Source organism: Marmota flaviventris, chromosome 9 (genome assembly GCF_047511675.1).
Source record: "Marmota flaviventris isolate mMarFla1 chromosome 9, mMarFla1.hap1, whole genome shotgun sequence".
NCBI classification, from domain to species: domain Eukaryota; kingdom Metazoa; phylum Chordata; class Mammalia; order Rodentia; family Sciuridae; genus Marmota; species Marmota flaviventris.
Window position 1 is genome coordinate 86025366 of NC_092506.1, and position 23937 is coordinate 86049302.

Below are 23937 nucleotides of genomic sequence, written 5' to 3' on the forward strand. Positions count from 1 at the left end.
TATTACATTCACAGGACTCACATTCAAGGAAGGACAATTTTCTTATGAAATGAAAATTAACTTATTCAAATATGCTGTTCTCATGAATTATAATTATAGTTCTAGCAAACTTCCAGTTTCTTCAGTTGCTGCATGGGATATGTTCAGTTTATTTTATTTTATTTTTCGTTTCTGGTAAAGAGCAGTTTATAAATAATAAAAATGTTCTAAACTGTAAAAATTATCTATGAGGCCATTTTTTTGTGCTTTAAATTGTACTTGTTTCTGATATTTATTCAGGACAAAATAAAAAGCAGTGGAAAGTTTCTTTCTGATGAGAGGTACTTAAAAATAAATCAGTCATTATTAACTTTTAACTTTCTTCTCTACTAGTGATCCATATCCATGAAATTAAAAAGACTATCAAGGCATATATTTTAAAATATCAATGAAATGGAACTAGCTTTATTCAGGTAGAAGAATTAACAAGAGACTCCCTATTTTAGTATAACTATATTAAATTGTAAGTAAGTAAGGGGAAGAATGCTTGTCTATATTTTTAAACTATTCCTTAAAGATAGACATAACCTGGACGCCTAAGTCAATAAAGAAGGGTCACACCAAGAAAGCAGTTATTGTATAAAAATCGTCAACATACTGGGCAATTATTTCCCAATTGAGTCATCTTTGGCCAAGAGAATCACAGCTAGCACCCCAAAAATCTGAAACTGCTTACATAGGACAGAAATTTCCAATATGTATTTGTCAAGTTCTTACAGAAAGTTCAGTGTTAGAATTTTATATTCTTTTACACTTATTCTATCATTCAGGAAAAAATGAAATTAAGGATATTAATGTGTTATACCGGTTATTGTTATAAAAGTGGCATTAAACAAAGATATTAAATATTCATGAAAATCCTTATTTCCCTTAGGTTCTGGCTAGCAAAAGATGCTGAGAGAAATAACTCACCAAAGGAGGGAACTCTAACAAGTACAGATAATCACAGGAGTTATAAACAAAGGCAGTTGACATTAATAATTAAATGAGAAGTATTCCCTGTGGAGTTTACAGGCACAATGTGTAAAATCACTTGGCTAACTGATCATTAGTTATGTTCTAGAGCAGAGGAGCATATATTAATGTAACTGGTTCCTCTATCCTATTTTTCTAGTACAATAATTTGTCTAATGTAATAAATATGGCTATTATACATTCTCTGTGAGGAAAAATTATCCCCATTAGAACCTGATGTTTTTACTATCTGTAAGGGAATATCCTACATAAATAAATGTGATAGTGAGACTTTATCACTTCTCTGAAGTTTTTGTGCTGTGCATTAATTGAGTTGTAACATAAACTATTTTATTGTAGTCAATGTTCAAGTGTATATTCATCTGACCTTTCCACTTATGTTATTTATCATGTTAGGAGATTTTTGTGTTGTTGTGTCATTTATTTTCTCTGTTTTTGAAAGTTGTTATCTATTACAACAGGGCAATCTTTAATGAAGAAATATCAGCACTGATAGACACGCTGAAGCACACAAGATTCCAGTGACCCAGGATGGCCTCCTTTTGGACACTAATTCTGTTTCTCTCAGTCACCGGGTGTCTTTCAGGTAAAAGGCCTGCCTAATTATTTAATTGTCTGAGTATCAATTAACAGAACTATATTCAAGATCTCATTTACAAAATGTCCTCTGGTGTTTGTTAAAGTTTATATTAATTTTTATATCTTTCAGCAAGAGAAAGACAAAACATCCCTTAAATTTCTGTTAGCAGAGCAAAAAGTCATATACAATTCAATATTATAAAAATATGTAATAACATCAAAATATATAATATAAAACAATACAAAAACTATAAATATTAATAATATAAGTATCTACTTCATTGATTTTTGTTTACAATCAAAGCCATTGTTGGCTTTCAGGAAACTTGGTTTTGTGTGCATATATGTACATATATATATTTATATTTATATCAAGTCATTATAAAAGTTACATTATAATAACTACAATGCTAAATTTCACCATATAAAAACAGAATAATGGCTTTACATTATATATGTATTATATATTTTTATATATTAGATATTTATATATGTATATAAAGACACACATATAAATATATATGATGTTATTTAAAAGAACCTGTACCAATGTATTTTTATTTAGTGTCTTAGCTTCCCTAACATTGTTTTGTTCAGTATTATTGTTCTGCATCTTGGATATAAAATGTGATCTTTTATTTGGCAAAAGTAGTTTATGAGCTGGTGTAGAGGCACACACCTCTAATCTCAGAGACTCAGGAAGCAGAGACAAGAGGATGTCAAGTTCAAGGTCACCCTCAGCAACATAGTAATGCCCTAAGCAACTTGCTGAGATGGTGTCTCAAAATGAAAATGGAAAAGGACTGGAGGTATAGTTCAGTGGTATAGTGTCCCTTGGTTCAATCCCCAGGAACTAAAATAAATAAATAAATAATAAAAATAAAAGCAGTTTATGTTCTTTGGACTATGACAACAATTAAGATGGCAGAGTTTATTGTTTTTAATGTCAAGAAATTGAATTGCGGTAATAATTTAAATACTATGCACATAATAATTATAGCTTGATTTGATCTAACTCAATGTCTTTATTAAAAATAAAATTTAAGTAACATATAATAAGGGGGTCTGAAAATGTAATTATTTATAATTCTAAAATGAATGATTGCTTTTATTTTAAGGATATTTGTAATGTTTTAAGTATACTGAACTTAATTTTTAATATAATAAGATATTTACTTTGATATATATAAGGTAATTCAGTACTCTGCAAATACTAAATGTAAATATGCATATGTAACATATGCATACATATAATAATGCATAGCATATATATGCATGAAAATGGGAATAATATAGACTATATGGCCATATGAAGTACAGAGCATGCATTTTATAGATGACCACAAATAGCCTTAACATTTATATCTTGTTATATTACTATGCAACAAAAATTGACTATACTAAAAATTTTTTTTTGTTTAAAAGCATGAAACACATTCTCCTAGCAACTTAACCTTTTCTGCATTGGGTGTCATTAAGAAAACTGCAGATTGTCCAAAAAAAAAAAAAAAAAAAAAAAAAAAAACAGATAGCAGAACAAACCCGGATAGAATGTATTATAAATTACTTTCAGAATCACTTGAACCATATTTTTAGCATTCTAATTTTATAGCAGATATTCTTTGTCTTTCATAAAATGTTTACTATTTGTGAAATACTACCAATGTAAATTCAACTCTCTCTCTCTCTCTCTCTCTCTCTCTCTCTCTCTCTCTCTCTATATATATATATATATATATATATGATGTGTGGTTTTCCATAACATCAAAGATAATCTTTAACTTACTATCAGATTGTGCTCCAAAATCTTGTTTGAAACCTAATAGAATTTCTTTAAGTATAGAGATAAATTTAACCTTTCAGTCACAAATTGTGTATATGTTGTCGCATCTAAAACATGCATGAATATATCTAAATGCTTTAAAAGATAGGTAAAAACCTCTTCCATCTTTTAATACTGGTCCTTGAAAGGATCAGTTTTCAAGAAATTAAATAACTGCAAAGTAACACAGTAAATAATTATGAATGTATTGTATTAATTTTATAAGCTGAAGACAGTGCTTATAAAAATGGGTAAAGTAAATAAGAGATGTGAAAGACAAAATGTTGGTAGACAGGTCTGTGGTGACATAAAAAGGTGTACAATTACAAAGACATTGAAAGTTAAATGAAACTTACAGTTTATCAACATTATGGTTACTTAAAAAATTAAATAAAGGAGTCTATGGATATTTTGTCCTATCTCAGTTTTTTTCTTTCAGCACAGTATTACTATCTGATGAGTTTTTCTATTTCTCTCTCATCTTCTCAATGTCATTCTACATTTAAACTCACAAACTAACTGATAGGGATAGAAGTAGGGTTTTGAGATGAAATTAAAAATGCCCAGTTTTAACTTCAAAAACAGTCAATAGATTTTGTTTTTTTTTGGTTTTAGTTCTATGTTCATGCAATATTTTGATTCACTTTCACTACTGTCCAGTGTTTCTATTTATAAATTGAAATGCTAGATAAAGGGAAAGGTAATAGTCTAAGTAACAGTCCTATTTTTTTTTCCCTCTTGTACTGGCCCAACACTATTTTCCCAAATAAACTCCCTCCAAGAGAGGCATTATATTGTGGTTGTGGAAAGAGAAGCAGACTCAGCCTGAAGTGGGGTCTGTAATTGCCAGGTCCCCAGCTCACGTGGCTACCCAGTTGTTATTCTTCCAGGGCGTAAACAAAACTGTTAAAGATAGCAATAATTAGAGTGATTTGAGGTAAGTGGTATTTCAAACATAATAAGCAAAGCAGAAAGATAAGAGGAAAACAAAGGAAATTTGTAATTATTACATGGAATTTAATCTTTAGTTATCATACCTGCATTTAAGATGGAGCAAATACATCAGTTATTTTTTAAACAGATTAATTTCAGCTCTTCTGTATACATTTGTGAAAATCAAGTCTATTCAATGTGAAAGAATCCGTTTTCAAAAATGAAAACTGATCTTTATTCTTTTATTTTATCATATTATTCTGGAAGTAGAGGTCCTATTCTTCTCTCATTACTTGGTCAATACTTATACTTAATATTTACTTCACTGTTTAATAATTTGGTATTTTATTTTTTTGATTTTTTTAATCACTGCTTTAAATTGTGAATATCACACTGTGGGCTTATTTGACACCCAAGTCAGTCGATGGCTGTTACAGAAATGAGGGTAAGGAAACTTTAGGTCTTGAGCACATTTTATGTGGTTGCTGCTGTTTGAAACAGAAAATTTGATTGAAGAGATATGAGAAAACCCAGAATTTACTTATGTTTCCTTTATTTATTCAGTTTCCTGTTTGCTTGTTTTTAATACTAGGGATTAAACCCAGGGGCACTCAACTACTAAGCCACATTCCCAGTGCCCGCCTTTTTAAAATTTTATTTAATTTTATTTAAAGACAAGATCTCACTGAGTTATTTAGGCCCTCACTGAGTTGCTGAGGCTGGCATTGAACTTGTGATCCCCTTGCCTCAGCCTCCCAAGCCACTAGGATTACAGGCATACACCACAGTGCATTATTTATTCAGTTTTTAAATGAATGGGTTATTTTTTTCTTTCTTTTTTAAATTTATTTCTTACATACATGACAAATAGAGGAATGCATTACATTCATAATTATCCATTCACAGCACAATTTTTTGTAACTCTGTATATAAAGTATGTTCACACCAAATTATGCCATTATACATGAGCTCTCTTATTTTTTTTGCATACAATTCTTAATACACTTTTATACCACTATTTATCATATCTCTGTTTGTATATAAGATATGTTGACACCAAATTCACATATTCATAATGAATGGGTTATTTTAGGGGTGTTTAAGAAATATAAAAGAATTATTACAATCCTATGTTTTTTAACTGGATAATGAGGATAATGAAGATTGGGCAACTTTCAGAAAACCTACAACCTTATATTCAAAATAGATCCACAAGTAAAATAAGATACCACCACACACATCAAAATGACTACAATAACAACAAAAAATTAAGAATAGAAACAATGTCAAATGCTTATAAGGATCTGGGGGAGCAATAGGAACTCTCATTTATTGATAACGAGAATGTAGAATGATGTAGTCACTTTAAAAATGGCAATTTCTTACAGAGAGAAAGCTCAAATGATGAAGCAATTGAGTTCCTAGGCATTTATCTGACTCATTTGAACATAGTTACAATTATTATGTGTCAAACAAAAAAAATCATGTCCAAACATAAACCTCTCTATAAATATTTATGGTAGTCTTATTAATAATAATTGAAAACTAGAAACAAAGGTGTCCTTCAATAAATGACTGTATAAACTAACTGTGAAATCCAAATAATGGAGTACTGTTCAGTGATTTAAACAGTGATAAAAAAGAATGAATTATAAATCATATAAACACATGGATGATTCCTATGTGCCTGTTGCTCATTGAAAGAAGTTACTCAGAATAGATTTCATACTATATGTTTCTATTTCTGTTACTTTTTGAAAAGGGAAAATCTACAGACAAGCAAGTCAGTGATTGCTGGTTCAGGATGATTGGATGAGTAAATGGAGCAAAGGGCATTTTTTTTTTTTAAGGTGGTGAAAGTACTCTGTATAAAACAGTAATGAAAAAGGCATGATGTTATGCACTTATCAAAACCATATAGAACTTTCTATCATAGAGTGAACCTTAATGTGTGCAAATTAAATAGAAATAGTTTAGGAGATAAGAAGTACCGAAAACAGAACTTATGAAAAATAATCAAACTATATTACCAATGTATGAAGCAAGCTTGAATTAGGAGAATGTGGGGGTAAAGGTGACCTAAGTAACTTTTGAAATGAGTTTACAGAACTAAGGGCAAAAACTTTACTTAAGCATGGTACTCTGTTTTATAATATTGTTTAGCATTTCTGAAGCCAACATAAATGCATACTAGAATTGAACAATTAAGCCAAGGCTAGCAGATGGTAGAGGCCAGATTTCTCACTGTTGGAGTGGATAGTTACATTTCAAGCAAAGGGTAAGGCTTAGAATCTTGCACATGGTGACGAATTGGGGTTGGAGACATTAGAATAAATTCATATTTGGCTCAAGATAGATGTAGATGCTTACATATAAAAGTCCAGTTGAAAAGGCTTAGAAGCAATGCATCCCAACAGAAACCAGCACACATGGTATTAAAATCTTGCTTTCTAACACCCATTTTTGCCTAAAGGAGCCAGGGCTCTTCAATAAATGATGATTCTAGGACTGGGATGGAAAACAAATAAATCATAAAATATTATCCTGTAGTGCCAGGAAATAAGAAAGTGCTAAAACAAATTAGCAAATTTAAAGAATAGAAAAAGCTTACTGTTGCCAATATGATACAGAAACAACAGAAAGAGTTCCCATTAGTCAAAACTTGAACAATTTGGGCAGCAAAATAAATTAAAAAAGAATTAGGTTATAATTTAAATAATAAAAATACCCACAAGTTCATAATTATGAAAATAAAAGATTGAATAAATAAATGAATTGGGAGAACAGACAAATCTTCATGTAGATGAATTTCAAATAATTTATGTAGACACTTCCTCATTGAAGAGGTTGTGGAATATTCTCCCCTTAAGAAGGAACTTCACAGAGTAACTTGCCAAAGTACTTTTCAAAGTGTACAGAATAGAAAAGAGGCTAAAAAGACTAATTTTCCCATGGGTGAGCCTGGTCATCAGTGCCTCAGCCAGAGACGATCAAAGTCAAGTTTAGTAGGGATATCATTTAATAAAATTTACACTTGATAAAATGAAATGAGAATGACGCCTCATTCCTGTGGTTTTTCTTCCCCAAATCCATAATCCCAGACAAACCATGAGATAAAATATGATGAGAAAAATTCCAACTAAGGGGCATTGTAAAACACCTGACTAGTATTCTTTAAAGCTTCCAATGTCATTGAAAATAAAGAAAATTGGAGAAACTATCACAGAAAAAAAACATTAGGAAAGATGACAACTAAATAAAGGTATCCTGGATAGGATTCCATTACAGAAAAAAGAACACTAAATACTAGGGAAATCTGAGTGAAATGAGAACATTGGTGATGGGACTCAGGACACTCCACCCCAAAGTATGTTTGCAGGAGATCATAATATGCCACCCCCAAATATGTCTTTTGGCATCTTAAAATATTTTGAGTTGGTTATTTTGAGAAATTGCAGACACAGGAGTACTTCTGCAAAGTTGCTTTATTGTAAGACAAATTTACATCTATAAAGGAAACACATCCATTTGTGAGAGGTTTGACAGGGTAAGATTGGATGGTCTTATCAGGGTTCACACTGCTGGTGGGTGACTCCTTGTTAGCAAATGTGAGAAACAGAAAGTCTGGTAGCCATTTTAATTATAACCCTTCCCTTTGCCCACCTTTTTTTTTTTTTTGAGATCAAGGATTGAACCCAGGTGTACTTAACCACTAAGGTTCATCCCAGCCCTTCTTACATTTTACTTAGAGACAGGGTCTTGGTAAGTTGCTTAGGAGTTTGCTAAGTTACTAAGGCTGATTTTGAACTTTTGATCCTGACTCAGCCTCGTATTTTAGTTGTGTACCAGGCCCCAATTTTAAAATTATCCAATCACATAGATTCTAACCCCAAGTTCCTCTAATCAGGGCAAAGGGTAGCACTACCTTAGGAATACAAGCAGGCAAAATGCACAGGTGCACTTTGCTAACCTGGTTCTGTAGCATGCCCTTCTGTCAGAAGTAAATCTTGCTTTGCTTGCTCACTTTCGAGAAATTGTTTGATTTCTTTCCACACATGGGTATTTCTAACAGAGAAGAGACTTAGGAGTATGCTAGTCTCATCTCCAACCATCCAGCAGACTAACTTGGGGTCTTTTAGGTGATTGTGGTTGCAGGTTCCCAGGTACGCAGAAAAAAGTGTAAACCCCAATCTGCAAGCACTTTTCAAGCCTGTTTTATGTTTGCCCCTGTATTATTGTTCAAAGCAAATCCCATGGGCCAAAGCCTGAATCAATGAGTAGAAAAGTAAGTTCAAATTCTTGAAAAGAGTAGTTCCAAATCTCATTGCAAAGAATACACATATAGCAATAAAAAATGTTCATTTGTAGTTCCTCACATACGTATATATTTCTGTGTTATGGCTTGGATGTGAGTTATCTCCCAAAAGCTCACATGTACAAGAAGGTTCAGAAGAGAAACGATTAGGTTGTGATTGCCTTAATCCAATCGGTGATTAATCCCCTGGTAGGGATTAATTTAGAGGTAATTGAAATCTTAGGGTATGGTTGGAGGAGGTGGAACTTGGGGGCATGGCTTCAGGGTATATGTATGTATCTGGTGAGCAGAGTCTCTCTCTCTGTTTTCTGATCATCATGTGAGCTGCTTCCCTCCATTACACTCTTCTGTCATGATGTTGTGGCCTCACCTTGAGCCCGGAGAAATGGGGCCTGCTGTCTGTGGACTGAGACATCTGAAACCGTGAGCCCCCAAATAAACTTTTCTCCTCTAAAGTTGTTGTGGTTGGGTCCTTTAGTCACAGAAGCAAAAAGCTGACTAAAACATTCTGTGATTGTTTCATCTGTAAATAGTAACAATTCTAACTATTCTTAGTAAACAGTAAAGAATGAATATTTCTCTGCATTCTTATTTCAGGTATATTAGCAAATAGAAAATTGTGACATAACCTTATTAGGTGAGCTTACAAATGCCTTTAAAATCAGTAAATTTATTTTCATCAATCAAAATTAACTTCAATAAAAGCTAAGCTTTTAGATTTATTATATGAAACCATTTGGAGGGAATCATAATTACTATTGACAATTTATGAATATGTACATGGGGGCTCAATACATTTTAATTTTTACTCTGTAAAAAGTCATATTGTTGCTATATTTCAAAATTATACTTTAAGAATCTCTAAGTATGTGCAGAGGTAACAATTGGAAGGAGACAATTTAACCACACTTTATATATTTTGAATTTAAAATCAAATTTCCTGACATATAGCTCTTTACAAATTGATTTTCACTCAGTGTCCATAGTCAAAGGAACAACATCAAAAAATAAAATGTTTAAATTGACCTAGTCTGTTATGCAGAATACCCCATGTAATAGGTTTTTCAATCATCATAGTCCTTTGCTCTGTGGCTATCGATTATGATTTCTTTAGAATAGTTTAACAATTAGAGGATATCTTAATAGTATTTATTATAAGTAGGTTCTTTTCTGTGAAATGTAAATCGGTCCTTATTGGTGAAGCGTGAAAACATACACATCTGTTTAGGTTATACACAGTAGTCTGGCTTGGTAATAATAACAGTGTTGCCTTTAACAGGAGCAGCTTTATGAGAGTAAAGAACAATTGGAGGTGTTTTTGACTTGTTAGCATGCACAAAGATTAACAGTTCCATCTCTTTTCCTATTATTATGTTTTGTGTCTCCATAAGTTTGCTTAATGTCACGATTTTTTGTTACTTTATTTTTTTTAAGCACATGCTTAATTAAACTCTGAACCATAGGTAAGAATCTAGATGGACACACACAGAGAAAAGCAGTGAGTAACCCATTCAATGGAAATCCCAGAGAAGTGTTTTGCATACATGCAATGAAGTCACTGAGATGTGTCTGACTGCTTCTTTTTTTGAGGATGGGTACCAGAGATTGAACCCAAGGCCACTTAACTGAGTCAGATCTCCAGCCTTCTTAATATTTTATGTTGAGACAGGGTCTTGATAAATTGCTTAGGGCCTCAGTATATATCTGAGGCTTGCTTTGAGCTTTGGATCCTCCTGCTTCAGTCTCCCAAGTCTGTGGATGACAAGTGTGTGCCACTGCATCTGGCTCTGACTGCTGCTCCTGCTTCTTCTTCTTTTTTTAAAAAATTTTACTTAGGTTTTTTTTGTTGTTGTTATATATGATAGTAGAATGCATTTTGACATATTATATATACATGAAGTACAATCTCCTGTTCTTTTGGTTGTTCAGGATGTGCAATTACATTGGTCTTGTATTCATATATGACTCTAGCAAAGTAATGTTTGCTTCATTCTGCTATCTTTTCTATTCCTATTCCCCCTACTTTCCCTTCATTCCCCCCTATTATCTAATCCAAAGTATTTCTATTCTTCCCTTACCCGCTCCATACTTAAAGTGAATTAGCATCTACATATCAGAGAGAATTTTTGGTCTTTGGATTATTGTGATTGGCTAATTTCATTTAGCATGACATTCTCCAGTTCTATGCATTTACTGGCAAATACCCTAATTTAATTTATCTTTGAGTAATATTCCATTGTCTATGTAAATCACATTTTCTTTATCCATTCCTCTATTGAAGGGCACCTAGGCTTGTTCCATAGTTTAACTATTGTGAATTCAACTACTATAAACATTGATGTGGCAGTGTCCTTTGGGTATATACTGAGGGTTGGAATAGCTGGATCAAATGGTGGTTCCATTCCAAGTTTTCTTAGGAATATTCATATTGTTTTCCAGAGTGGTTGTACCAATTTGCAGTCCCACCAGCAATGAATGAGTATATTTTTTAAATGTATTTTTTTAGTTGTTGATTGTCCTTTATTTTTTATTTATTTATATGCGGTGCTGAGAATTGAACCCAATGCCTCACACATGCCAGGCAAGTTCACTACCACTGAGCCCCAGCCCCAAGTGTGCTTTTTGCCCCACATCCTCACCAGCATGTATTGTTAGTTGTATTCTTCGTGATTGCCATTTTGACTGGAGTTAGATGGAACCTCAGTGTAGTTTCGACTTGCATTTTTCTAATTGCCAGAGATTCTGAACTTTTTTCATATATGTGTTGACCAACTGTATTTCTTCTGTGAAGTGCCTGTTCAGTCCCTTTGCCCATTTATTGATTGGGAAATTTGATTTTATGGTGTTAATTTTTTTTACTTCTTTATATATCCTGGAGATGAATACTCTATCTGAGATGCAGGTGGCAAAGATTTTCTCCCATTTTGTAGGCTCTCTGTTCAAAATCTTGATTGTTTCCTCTGCTGTGAAGATTTTTAGTTTGATGCCATCCCATTTGTTGATTCTTGCTTTTACTTCTTGTGCTTTAGGAGTCTTGTTAAGAAATTCCATTCCTAAGCCAACATAATGTAGATTTGGGCCTACATTTTCTTCTTTTAGGTGCAGGGTCGCTGGTCTAATGCCTTGGTCCTTGATCCACTTTGAGTTGAATTTTGTGCTGGGTGAGAGAGGTTTAATTTTATTTTGTTACATAGGTTTTCCAATTTTTCCAGCATCATTTGTTGAAGAGGCTATCTTTTCTCCATTGTATGTTTGTGGTGCCTTTGTCTAGTATTAGATAACTGTATTTAAGTGGGTTTGTCTCTTTGTATTCTAAATTCTGTACCATTGGTCTAATGTCTGTTTTGGTGCCAACATCATGCAATTTTTGTTACTGAAGCTCTGTGGCATAATTTATGGTCTGGTATTGTGATGCCCCTGCTTCACTTTTCTTGCTAACGACTGCTTTGGCTATTCTGGGTATCTTATTTTTCCAAATGAATTTCATGACTGCTCTTTCTCTTTCTATGAAGAATGTCATGGGAATTTTAATAGGAATTGCATTAAATATGGACAGCACTTTTTGGTAGTATGGACATTTTGACAATATTAATTCTGCCTATCCAAGAACATGGGGATCTTTTATATTCTAAGGTCTTCTTCAATTTCTTTCTTTAGAGTTCTTTAGTTTTTATTTTAGAGCACCTCTTTTGTTAGATTGATTCCCAAATATTTTATTTTGTTTTTTTGAAACTATTGTGAATGAATTAGTTTTCCTAATTTCTCTTTCAGTGGATTCATCACTGATATATAGGAAAGCATTTGATTTATGGATATTAATTTTATATCCTGCTACTTTAATGAACTCATTTATGAGTTCTAGAAATTTTCTGGTAGAGTTTTTTTGAATCTTCTAAATATAGAATTATGTCATCAGAAAACAGGGATACTTTGAGTTCTTCTCCTATTTGTATCCCTTTAATTTCTTTCTTCCCAATTTTTCTGGCTAGATGTTCAAGGATGATGTTGAATAGAAGTGGTGAAAGAGGACATCCATATCTTGTTCCAATATTTAGAGGGAAATGCTTTCAGTTTTTCTACATATAAAATGATGTTGGCCTTGGCAATAGCTGATACAGTTTTTACAGTGTTAAGGTATGTTCCTAATATCCCTAGTTTTTCTACTTTTCTGTACATGAATGGGTGCTATATTTTATCCAGTGCTTTTTCTTCATGTATTGAGATAATCATGTGATTCTTATTTTTAAGTCTATTGATGGGATGAATAGTGTTTATTGATTTCTCTGTGTTGAACTAAACTTGCATCCCTTGAATAAACCCCACTTGATAGTGGCACACTATCTTTTTAATATATTTTTATATGTGATTTGACAGTCTATTATTTATTTTTTTAAATTTATTTATTCTAATTTGTTATGCAAGATAGCAGAATGCATTTCAATTCATAGTATACATATAGAGCACAATTTTTCATTTCTATGATTGTACACAAAGTAGAGTCACATCATCATTTGTGTCTTCATATGTGTACTTGGAGTAATGATGTCCATCTCATTCCACTATCTTTTCTACCCCTACACCCACTCCTTTCCCCTCCCTCCCCTTTGCCATATCCAAATTTTCTCCATTCCTTACATGCTCCCTCCTACCATCATTATGGATAAGAATACACATATCAGAGAAAACATTTGGCCTTTGGTTTTGAGGATTGGCTTACTTCACATAGCATGATTCTCCAACTCCTTCCATTTACCTGCAAATGCCATGATTTTATTCTCTTTATGCTGAGTAATTTTCTATTGTGTATATATACCACAGTTTCTTTATTCATTCATCTATTGAAGGGCATCTATATTGGTTCCACAATTTAGCTATTGTGAATTGTGCTGCTATAAACATTGATATGGGTGTGTCACTGTAGTATGCTGTTTTGAAGTCCTTTGGGTAAAAACAGTGGGATAGTTGGGTCAAATGGTGCTTCCATTCCAAGTTTTCCAAGGAATCTCCATACTGCTTTCCAGATTGGTTGTACTAATTAGCAGTTCTACCAGCAATATATAAGTGTGTCTTTTCCCCCCACATCCTTGCCAACACGTATTGCTGTCTATATTCCAAATAGCTGCCATTCTGAATGGAGTGAGATGAAAACTTACAGCTGTTTTGATTTTCATTTCTCTAATTGCTAGAAATGTTGAACTTTTTTTCATGCATTTGTTGATCAATTGTATATCATCTTCTGAGAAGTATCTATTCAGTCCCTTAGCCCATTTATTGATTACATTATTTGATTTTTGTGTGTGTGTGTGTGTGTGTGTGTGTGTTAAGTGTTTTGAGTTCTTTGTATATCATAGAGATTAGTGCTCTATCTGATGTGTGTGTGGTAATATTTTTCCCATTCCATAGGCTCTCTATTCACATCACAGATTTTTTTTTCTTTTTCTGAGAAGAAGCTTTTCAATTTCAATCCATCCCATTTATTTATTCTTGATTTTATTTCTTATGCTATAGGAGCCTCATTAAGGAGGTTGGAGACTAATCCAACATGATGAAGATTTGGGCCTAGTTTTTCTTCTATTAGGCACAGGGTCTCTGGTCTAATTCCTAGGTCCTTGATCCACTTTGAGTTGAGTTTTGTGCATGATGAGAAATAAGTTTTTAATTTCATTTTGCTGCAAATGGATTTCCAGTTTTCCCAACACCTTTTGTTTAAGAGGCTATCTTTTCTCCAAAATATATTTTTGGCACCTTTGTCTAGTGTGCAATAACTGTATTTACATTAGTTTGTCTCTGTATCCTCTATTCTATTCTATTGGTCTTCAAGTCTATTTTGCTGCCAATATAATGTTGTTTTTGTTACTATTGCTCTGCAGTATATTTTAAGTTCTGGTATAGTGATGTCACCTGCTTCATTCTTCTTGCTAAAGATTGCTTTGGCTATTCTGGGTCTCTTATTTTTCCAGATGAATTTCATGATTGCTCTTTCTATTTCTATAAGGAATGTCATTGGGATTTTGATTTGGATTTAATTGAATCTGTATCGTACTTTTGGTAGTATGATCATTCTGACAATATTAATTCTGCCTATCCAATAATAAGGAAAATCTTTCCATCTTCTAAGATCTTCTTTAATTTCTTTGTTTAGCATTCTGTAGTTTTCATTGTAAAGATCTTTCACCTCTTTCATTAAGTTGATTCCCAAGTATTTTATTTTTTTGAGTCTATTGTAAATGGGGTAGTTTTCTTAGTTTCTCTTTCAGAGGATATGTCACTGATGTACAGAAATGCTTTTGATTTGTGGGTATTTATTTTATGTCTTGCTACTTTTCTGAATTCATTTATTAGTTCTAGAAACTTTCTGGAGAAATTCTTTGGATCTTCCAGGTACAGAATTATGTTGCTGGCAAATAATGATAGTTTGAGTTCTTCTTTTCCTATCCAAATCACTTTAACTTCTTTCAACTATAATTGCTCTGGCTAGAGTTTCAAGAACTATGTTAAATAGAAGTGGTGAAGGAGGGCATCCCTGTCTTTTTCCAATTTTTAGAGGGAATGCTTTACATTTTTCTCCATTTAGAATGATGTTGGCCTGGCAATTAGCATAGATAGCTTTTACAGTGTTTAGATATATTCCTATTATCCCTAGTTTTTCTAGTGTTTTGAATATGAAGGGGTGCTATATATGAATATTTCAGGTGATATTTCCTTTTTCATCATGGATGTTAGTAATTTGTGTTTTCTCTCTCCTTGTCTTCATTAGCATGGCTAGGGGTTTCTTACTTTTGTTTATTTTTTCAAAGAACCAACTTTTTTGTCAATTTTTTCAGTTGTTTCTTTTGTTTCAATTTTATTGATTTCAGCTCTGATTTTAATTATTTGTTTTCTACTGCATTTGTTGTTGATTTGTACTTCTTTTTCTAGGGCTTTGAGATGTAATGTTAGGTCATTCATTTGTTGACTTTTTTTCCTTTTAAGAAATGAATTTCATGCAATGAACTTTCCTCTTAATACTGCCTTCATAGTGTCCCAGAGATTTTGGTATGTTATATCAGTGTTCTCATTTACCTCTAAGAATTTTTAAATCCCCTCTTTGATGTCTTCTGCAATACACTATTCATTTAATAGAATATTATTTAGTCTCTAGGTGTTAGAATAGCTTGTTTTTTAATCATTGATTTCTAATTTAATTTCATTATGATATGATAAAATGCAGCAAGGTCAGAGTACCTGCTAGGAACACTTGAGAAACCTAAATGTGGAGATTTGAGGAGGAAGCTGAAGCTGCAATGGAGACCCCCAAGATTAAGAAATGCCAGAAATGTGGGACATTGTCCTAGGAAAGCTGCAGGAATTAAGCAGAGACAAGCCAACAGAAAAGTCACTTGGGCTGCAACCAACATGGCCACAGGGGCAGAGCTACACAAACCCTTTGGAGAGTACATCACAATGCCATGTGCCCCAGATGCCAGACAAGGAGCTGTAAGACTTGTTTGCCCAGCTGGATTGCCATCTTGCTTTGTTCCTATCCCTTTTTTCTATCCCTAATTTTGTGAGTGGGAATGTTTACTGTGTACCATTACATATTGAATAGTTATATATTGCTTTTAATTTTACAGAGCTCATAGTATGAGATTGCCTTGGGCCTCAGAGAAGATTTTGGACTTGAACTTTGAACAATCTCAGAACTGTTGAGACTGTGGGATCTCTTGGAAACGGACAAAATGTATTTTGCATTATGAGATAGTTGTAAGCTTTTGGAGGACAGGGGCAGAAGGTTATGGTTTGGATGTGAGATGTTTCCCAAAAGCTCATGTGTGAGGCAGTACAAGAAAGTTCAGAGGAGAAAGGATTGGGTTGTGAGAATCTTAACCCAATCAGTGAATTAATCCCATAATAGGGATTAACTAAGTGATAACTGAAGTGATAGTGTTACATAGAGGAGTTGGGCATTGGGGACATGGCTTTGGGGTGTATATTTGTATCTGGCAAGTGGAGTCTCTCTCTAACTGCTTTCTGATTATCATGTGAACTGGTTCCTATAGCCACACTCTTTCCTCTGTGATGTTCTGCCTCACCTCCAGCCCTTAGGAATGGAGCCCAAGGTTTTATGGACTATGACCTCTGAAATCATGAGTCCTCAAATAAACCTTTCCTCCTAAAATTGTTCTAGTCATATCACAGCAGTGAAATAGCTGACTAAAACAAGAATCAAAGGAAACAAATAAATGAGAGAAAAAAAAAAAAAAAAAAAAATATATATATATATATATATATATATATATAATGTAAAATGTTTGAAAATTGAAAATACAAAAAAAAAAAAAAAACTAAAAGTAAAAGAATACAAAACAAAGCTGAAATATACTAATCAAACATCCTAGTCCTCAATAAACTGATCCATGAAAATAACTGGTTTTAAAAGTGGTAGAATAAGAGAGGAGAAAAAAAGTTCTTGATTAAAAGTTAAAGAATTGTTTCTGATGGAGATCAAGAGATTCTCAGCATCCCTTCTCAGCAGTGTTAGGTCTGGAGTAAGATGCCTGCTCTACCCTCAGGGTGGGGTTGCTAGGATGAGAAGGTTTATCCTGAAGATAGAACATCTGGAGGAATGGTTTAGCCTTAAGTAGCCTGTAGGCTCTTCGCTGAATGCCTATTGGTCCCAAGATTTTAAATCAGAACTCCTCCAGGGACTAGTAAGTATTTGTCCACACTGGAAGCCTGCACCCCAGGGCTCTTTTTTGGGTTCCACTTGTGTGGTATAGGAGCCAATTCTCAGTCCACTACAGCACCTGCCTACCACACATTTCCTGGTGTTTTGTTCAGTCTCCAAACTTAATCTCTCCCACCCGTGCCCTTTTGAATTCTCAGCCAGGATTTACCTCTTCCAGGTGGCACTGCAAGCAGCCAGATTGGAGGAGGAGGAGGAGAGCCAGGTGAGTTTCTACAACCCATGTTCCCCTGTGTAAACTTCTCTACACATTTGATTCTCTTCTGGTCACTTAGGCACACTCTCTGTTGCACAGCATAGTTTTGTCAGGCCTATTTTTGGGGCCAGATGCAAATTTGCCAGAAATTGGCTCCCTCAGCCACTGGACCCTGCCCTGTGGCTGCAAAACGGTTCCTTCCTCTGACCTCCACATGCTGCCTAGATGGAATTTCTTTCCTGCACAAGAATATTGTGCAATGGACCTTTCAGTTTAGTTGGGCAGTATCTTTGATCTTAAACTCTCCTTATCCAGACATGCCTTAGCCCTCCTAAAAATGCGGGTTCTTTTGATTCCCTTATCCCTTTTACTGTGTTCCCTGAGGGACCATTCTGGCTTGTGTTCTCTGGCCAGGGCTGTGGTGCTGGGAATTTCTTCCTTATTATATCTGACCTCCTGATTCTCCAATCTGTTTTGAGTGTCCAGTATTAAATTGCAGTAAAGTCCCCCTTATTTGTATTCATTCACCCACCTTGCTGAGAAACTGCCTGTCTTCTCTTCTTCGTTTCACATCATGGAGCAGCCAGAAAAGTGACCTGCTCTATTCTTCCATCTTGAAACCCCCTCTCTGATTGCTTTTTGATGGGTGTGACAGAAGCTATAGAATAACAGCCTGAAAGGATACTAAGAAAGGGAAGGCAGTATTTGTTATCTACCATTATTATTATTTTTTATTATTAGAATGGGTTAGAAAATAAGTATTATTGCATTCATCATCATACTCTCATTTGGTTGAAGTTTGTTTTTGTTTTTTTAAACATTCATTTTGTACTTCTCAGTACCAATGTACATTTTTCAACACCCCAGATCTACTATATATATTTCTATCAAAAGTTATAAACTTAATAATATTTTATTGGGTTTACTCGAACAGAGATGTTTACATTCCCTGCCTAAAATTATAAATCTCAATTAAATATAAGAGATGTGTGATCCAACTCTATGTATCGGAACAAATAAAATATAGTGTGTTTGCAGCAGGGAGAAGCTCAGGGAGGTAGTATCTGTCCTGTGGGCGACAGCTAATGAAGTATCAGGAGGGGACTAGGTGACTGCCTCCTGCACCCATGCTTTTTTTTTTTTTTTTAACATACCAGATAGCATGAAGTTTAGAGAAGAAAGGAAACCCAATTGATGGGAGCTACCTTCCTCCTAGACCTACATAAGTATAGAATTGCATAAGTACACGGAGTTCCTGTCTTCTAAATTACCTTCAGATGCTTCTGTGGTAAGCTGTATTGCTTTAAAAATAACAACAACAGGAAGAAAACATTTTTTTTCTGTCTACTTTGACCTCATTCTTCTCCGCTGGGATAAATCCATTTTATTGAAGAGGTGACAGTTTGTTCCTTCTGCCAAATGGATGATATACTGTTGAACAGAGAGTGTCTGTCATTGATAAGCTTATACAAATTCTCTCCTCTTTGGTGGCAGTGTGGTAAATTGCACAGAACTTTGTCACTGCCAGTTAGTGCTGCCTAAGAACTTACAAAGGAAAATGAAAACAGAAGTGTTACAGCAAACAGGTGCCTGATACTATTAATTCTGACTGGCTGACTGCACTCGAGGAAGAGAAATGGATTATAGCTACTTCATGATTATTTTTAAATTATATATTTGCACATTGTATTGTTCCCCTGGGAAGGAAGTCGTGATGATAATGTAGACCACCTTTGTGTAGGACTCCAACTTGACTCTTATCAGCTGTGCACTGGTGGCATTAGACATGTAATTGATCAGAAAACAATTTAATTTCTCCTTGTCAGCAAGGCAGGAGGTAGGATGAGTGTTGGGTCATCTGAATTTACTAAGTTTTGTTATTTTTATCTTAAAGGCAAAGAAAATATTATATAGTATCTATAATTGTCAGCAATTCCTGGGGTGATAGAAAATTAAACCATCAACTAAAGAGCCAGTTCAGCATCCCAGAAAATTATAGTAAATATGCATCTCAGTGCTTTTATGTTTAAAAAGAGACTTAACTAGTTTATTAACTCAGCTAAATTTCTTTCTTTTACATACAAAAATTTATTGAAAAATATTTTCCACTTGAGTATTGACTAAGGAATAAGCAATAAATATCAAAGTGTTTTGGTAATCTTGAAAATGCTGTGAAATCTATCTTAGGTTTCTTAAACTGGACTGACTTACTGCAATCATTATTTTGAACAATGATATAGCTTTCGTAATAGAAAATTAATCTTATAAATTTATTCTCTTTGTTATAAAATAATACTCAAAGAACTCATATTTTACCATGTCCCTGAGAACTTGTGAATTAATGTATACAATGTTAACTTTAAGCAGAGATAAATTTCAACCACAGCAATATGAATGTAAAGTGTATCTATTAATACTAAAGATTATTTTATTGCTTATCATAGATGCCTGTGGGTAAGTAGTCATTTGAGTACTTTCAAGGCAACAGTTTATTTTTCCCTTTGTTTAGTTTGTTCAAATATAGGTTTATTCTGAATATAAAGTGAATAGAAGATTGAGCACCCAAGCAGGCCAGCAAAATTGGGATGCAGAAAACATGCTCTTCTTGACTTTTAAACAAATGTTATGGATTTTTCAGGACCCAAATACTAAAATGTGTCAGTGATATATCATATATATCATGTGTCAAATAGACCATATGTAACTAATTGTGAGAATGAAAAACAATTACATGCTACATATTATCTTCTGTTTATTTTAGCTCTTTGAAAAATTCTATTTTGCTAACATTAAAGAAGTTAAACATGGATTTCTTGAAACTTTGACAATTTCAATATTTACTGATATTTATTTGATATGGGAATTAGTCACAATATTTTTCCTTTCAAGCATATGGAAAAGAAAATTTTTCCATCCTAATTCTTGTTATAACTCTAACAGAATTCATCATATAACATGTTCTCACTGATGTGTCTGAGCTGGTGGCATACAGCATGACTTTGGCCTCTGTCTAGGGTGTGCTGGATCTCTCTGAGAGGTCTAAATCAGATACAAAGATGGCTTTGAGTGATGATCTTTTTATTTGTTGTACTTTTATATTTTTGTAATTGGGATTTTTAGATGTTTGTATTAAAAATACAAGACCATCTGTTGTATAAGGACAGAATCAATGTCTGAACTATGTGACATGTCATACATAAGAGCTAAAAGAATTCTTGCTATAAAATATTGGACTTCTAATTATAAATTAATAAAAAGAAAGTTTTATTTGTTTGGTGCTTATCTTGGGTTAGGAGGGGCATATATTATATTTGTGGTTGTAGTAATTTCTGGGTAGAAAATATCCAAACAGGCTGAATCACTTGGGGGTTTTCTAACTTGATTTTCCTGATGTTTTTCAATATCAAGAACTAATCTCTGGCTGCACAGCAGCACAAGCCTGTAATCTCAGTGGTTGGGGAGGCTGAGGCAGGAGGATCCCAAGTTCAAAGATAGCCTCAGCAAAAGTGTGGTGCTTAGCAACTCAGTGAGACCCTGTATCCAAATAAGATACAAAATAGGGCTGGGGGTGTGGCTTAGTGGTTGACTGCCCCTGGATTCTATCTCTAGGACCCCATTCCCGCAAAGAAAAGAACTAAGATGTGGCTTCCTGGGATATTCTAAATGTCTTCAGTGAAAGCAGTAGCAGTGGTTTTAGGTAGATGGGGGGATTATGAAAGCGACAAGTAGAAAAAAATACAGAAAAAAAAAAGAGAAAAGTAAGTGAAGAAAAAGAAAGTGAAAGGGCAAAGTCTTGAAGAGTAAGTACTTTCAATCAGGCTCCTAAACCTCATTTCACCATTGCCACACAGCATATATTCCTGGCAGAATTTGCTTCAAAGAGGTTCTAAAGGTCACCAATAAGACAATTGACATATATGCCTTCCTACTTGCTCGTCTAGTGATTCAGAGAGATGCACTGACTGTCAGTGCCTGTGCTGGCCTAGAGCTATTTGTATTTAATGCCCAAGTTTAGAAAGAACTATTTTAGCTTGGCCCTGGGATTCTTATTAGTTTCAGAATAACCCTGGAGGAAATGACTGTTTTTTAAAATTGTATTCTATAAAATTCAACATGTAACATTTGTTTCATGCTTCAGTCTGTCCTCTAAAAAATCATAGCTATAGATAAAATGCTTCATGTAGACATAGCATATATAATTTGTCAAAGATTGCACTTGGGGATAGGGATGACAGAGATAAAGGACATTTAAAAATATTCTAATTCCCAGTGACATATTTAAGTTTCTTTGATTATAATTCATTCGTCTTTCTGTTACTTATACAAATATTTATTTAATATCTACTAGATACTCTAGTAGGCACTAAAGATATAGTAGTGAACAAGACAGACAAACCCCTATCTTTGTCCAGCTCCTATTCTAGTGGAAAAGATAAACAAATTAGCAAGAATAGAAATAATAAAAAATCTGATAGGAAAAATTCCTGTGTAGAAACAAAGTAAATTTAAGTAAACAAAGAGATAGTGTGATGGAGGGTAGGATAGCAATGCATTATTTTATATAGACTAGTTAAGAAAGTTCACTGTAAATAAGTCTCTAAGGAAAATTTGGTAAATGTAGAAAAGCAAAACACATGAATATTTAGAGGAAAAAAAGGTGCCTCAGACAGGAGAAGGCAAATGTCTAATTCCTTTAGAAGGAACAATGTTCATTAGAAGAAGTGATATGGAAGAAGGACCTGTATGAATGAAGAGAATGTGTGTTAAGAAGAGTGACAGGTGGGCTGGGGATGTGGCTCAAGTGGTATCGCACTCGCCTGGCATGCGTGCGGCCGGGGTTTGATCCTCAGCACCGCATGCAAACAAAGATGTTGTGTCCACCGGAAACTAAAAAATAAATATATAAATGAATATTAAAATTCTCTCTCTCTCTCTTTAAAACAAAAAAAAGAAAACAAAACAAAAAAAAAGAGTGACAGGTTGTGAAATGTAGAGATAGGCAATAGCCAGATCACATTTTGAGCTGAGGAGATAACACATTAAATGACTATCTTTGCACATTTATGGAATAGACTGTAGAACTTAAACAAGAAAGGAAACAGAGAAAAGACAAGATGCTATTGGAATAGTTTTAGAGTGAGAAAACAGTACAGGTATATGAATGCTATTTCTAGACTTCTTTATGAGACAGTATTGATTTTTGCCTACCCCAGTACAGTTCATATGATTCAGCCATATTAAAAACATCTACAGAAAAGATGAGGATGGATCTGCTTTCCATCTCTCATGATAATTAACTGTACTAGTATGTTCAGTTCCAGGCTCTGTCATATCATGGAAACGTGGATAATCACAAATGTATTCAGGAGACGGAAAACAAAGTAATGAAAAACCTTGAAATGTGGTTATAATAGAAATGACTGGAAAAAGTAAATTAATGACTCAGCTAATATTTACAGGAGTTTTTGACCAAAACCCAAGGGATACTTCCTTCTTGCAAAGTCTTCACTGAATTAATTGACTCTTGCTTTTTGTTGTTGTTGTTTGGGGGTACCAGGGATTGAACTCAGAGGCACTCAACCACTGAGCCACATCCTTAGCCTTATTTTGTATTTTATTTGGACACAGAGTCTCACTGAGATACTAAGCACCACACTTTTGCTAAGGCTGGTTTTGAATTTGCAGTCCTCCTTTCTCAGCCTCCCAAGCTGCTGGGATTACAGGCATGTACCACCGTGCCTAGCTCGACTATTGCTTTTAATAAGCCATGGAGTAAAAGATATAGAACTGTAAGATAACAAACAAAAGCCTACAAAAGTAAGCTTTTATCCTATTTATACTTCCATGGAATAATTTGACTTGTCTCTTTCTTTTATACCTGGTTTAACAGTAATTACTTTCAATTTCAAATTGTCTTCTTTATTTGTTATATGGAGAGCTTAACTCTGTATATTCTTTAATAACAAGCAGCTATAATTGTGCATGACAAGATACAAAGACTTGAAGGAAAGTAAACTTTTTGTACCATATGTAAATATTATATTCAGTATCTGCTCTATTAGTGAGATGCAAAAGCCTCTCACTCCCCACAACATTGCCACATAGCCAACCATCTCAACTCAAAACTCAGAGGTAAATACTTCATGCAATTGCTACCTTAAATAAGCAAAATTAATCATATTCAATCAGTTGAGACTTATTTTAAGAGATTCAAAGTGACAAACCAGTAGAAGCTACAGAAAAGCAAAGGGTAGAATGTATTAATCTAAAAAGAAGGCCATTCTAAGCAGCCAGAGTTGCTCAATGGTAGAATCAGCTGTACCTCAAGGCAGTTTGTCAGCTCTTTTCAAATA

The 23937-nt window shown here is 33.9% G+C and overlaps 1 protein-coding gene across 1 annotated transcript in view; it reads left to right on the forward strand.

The window, feature by feature from the left end:
- Window positions 1-1545: 1545 nt before the first annotated feature.
- The window catches only part of Cntn5 (contactin 5), a 755408-nt gene continuing 733016 nt past the window's right edge, over window positions 1546-23937 (forward strand). The window contains exons 1-2 of the mRNA XM_027930609.2: window positions 1546-1600; window positions 17549-17593. Coding sequence (XP_027786410.2) covers window positions 1546-1600; window positions 17549-17593 — 100 coding nt within the window. The remainder of the gene's footprint in view (window positions 1601-17548; window positions 17594-23937) is intronic.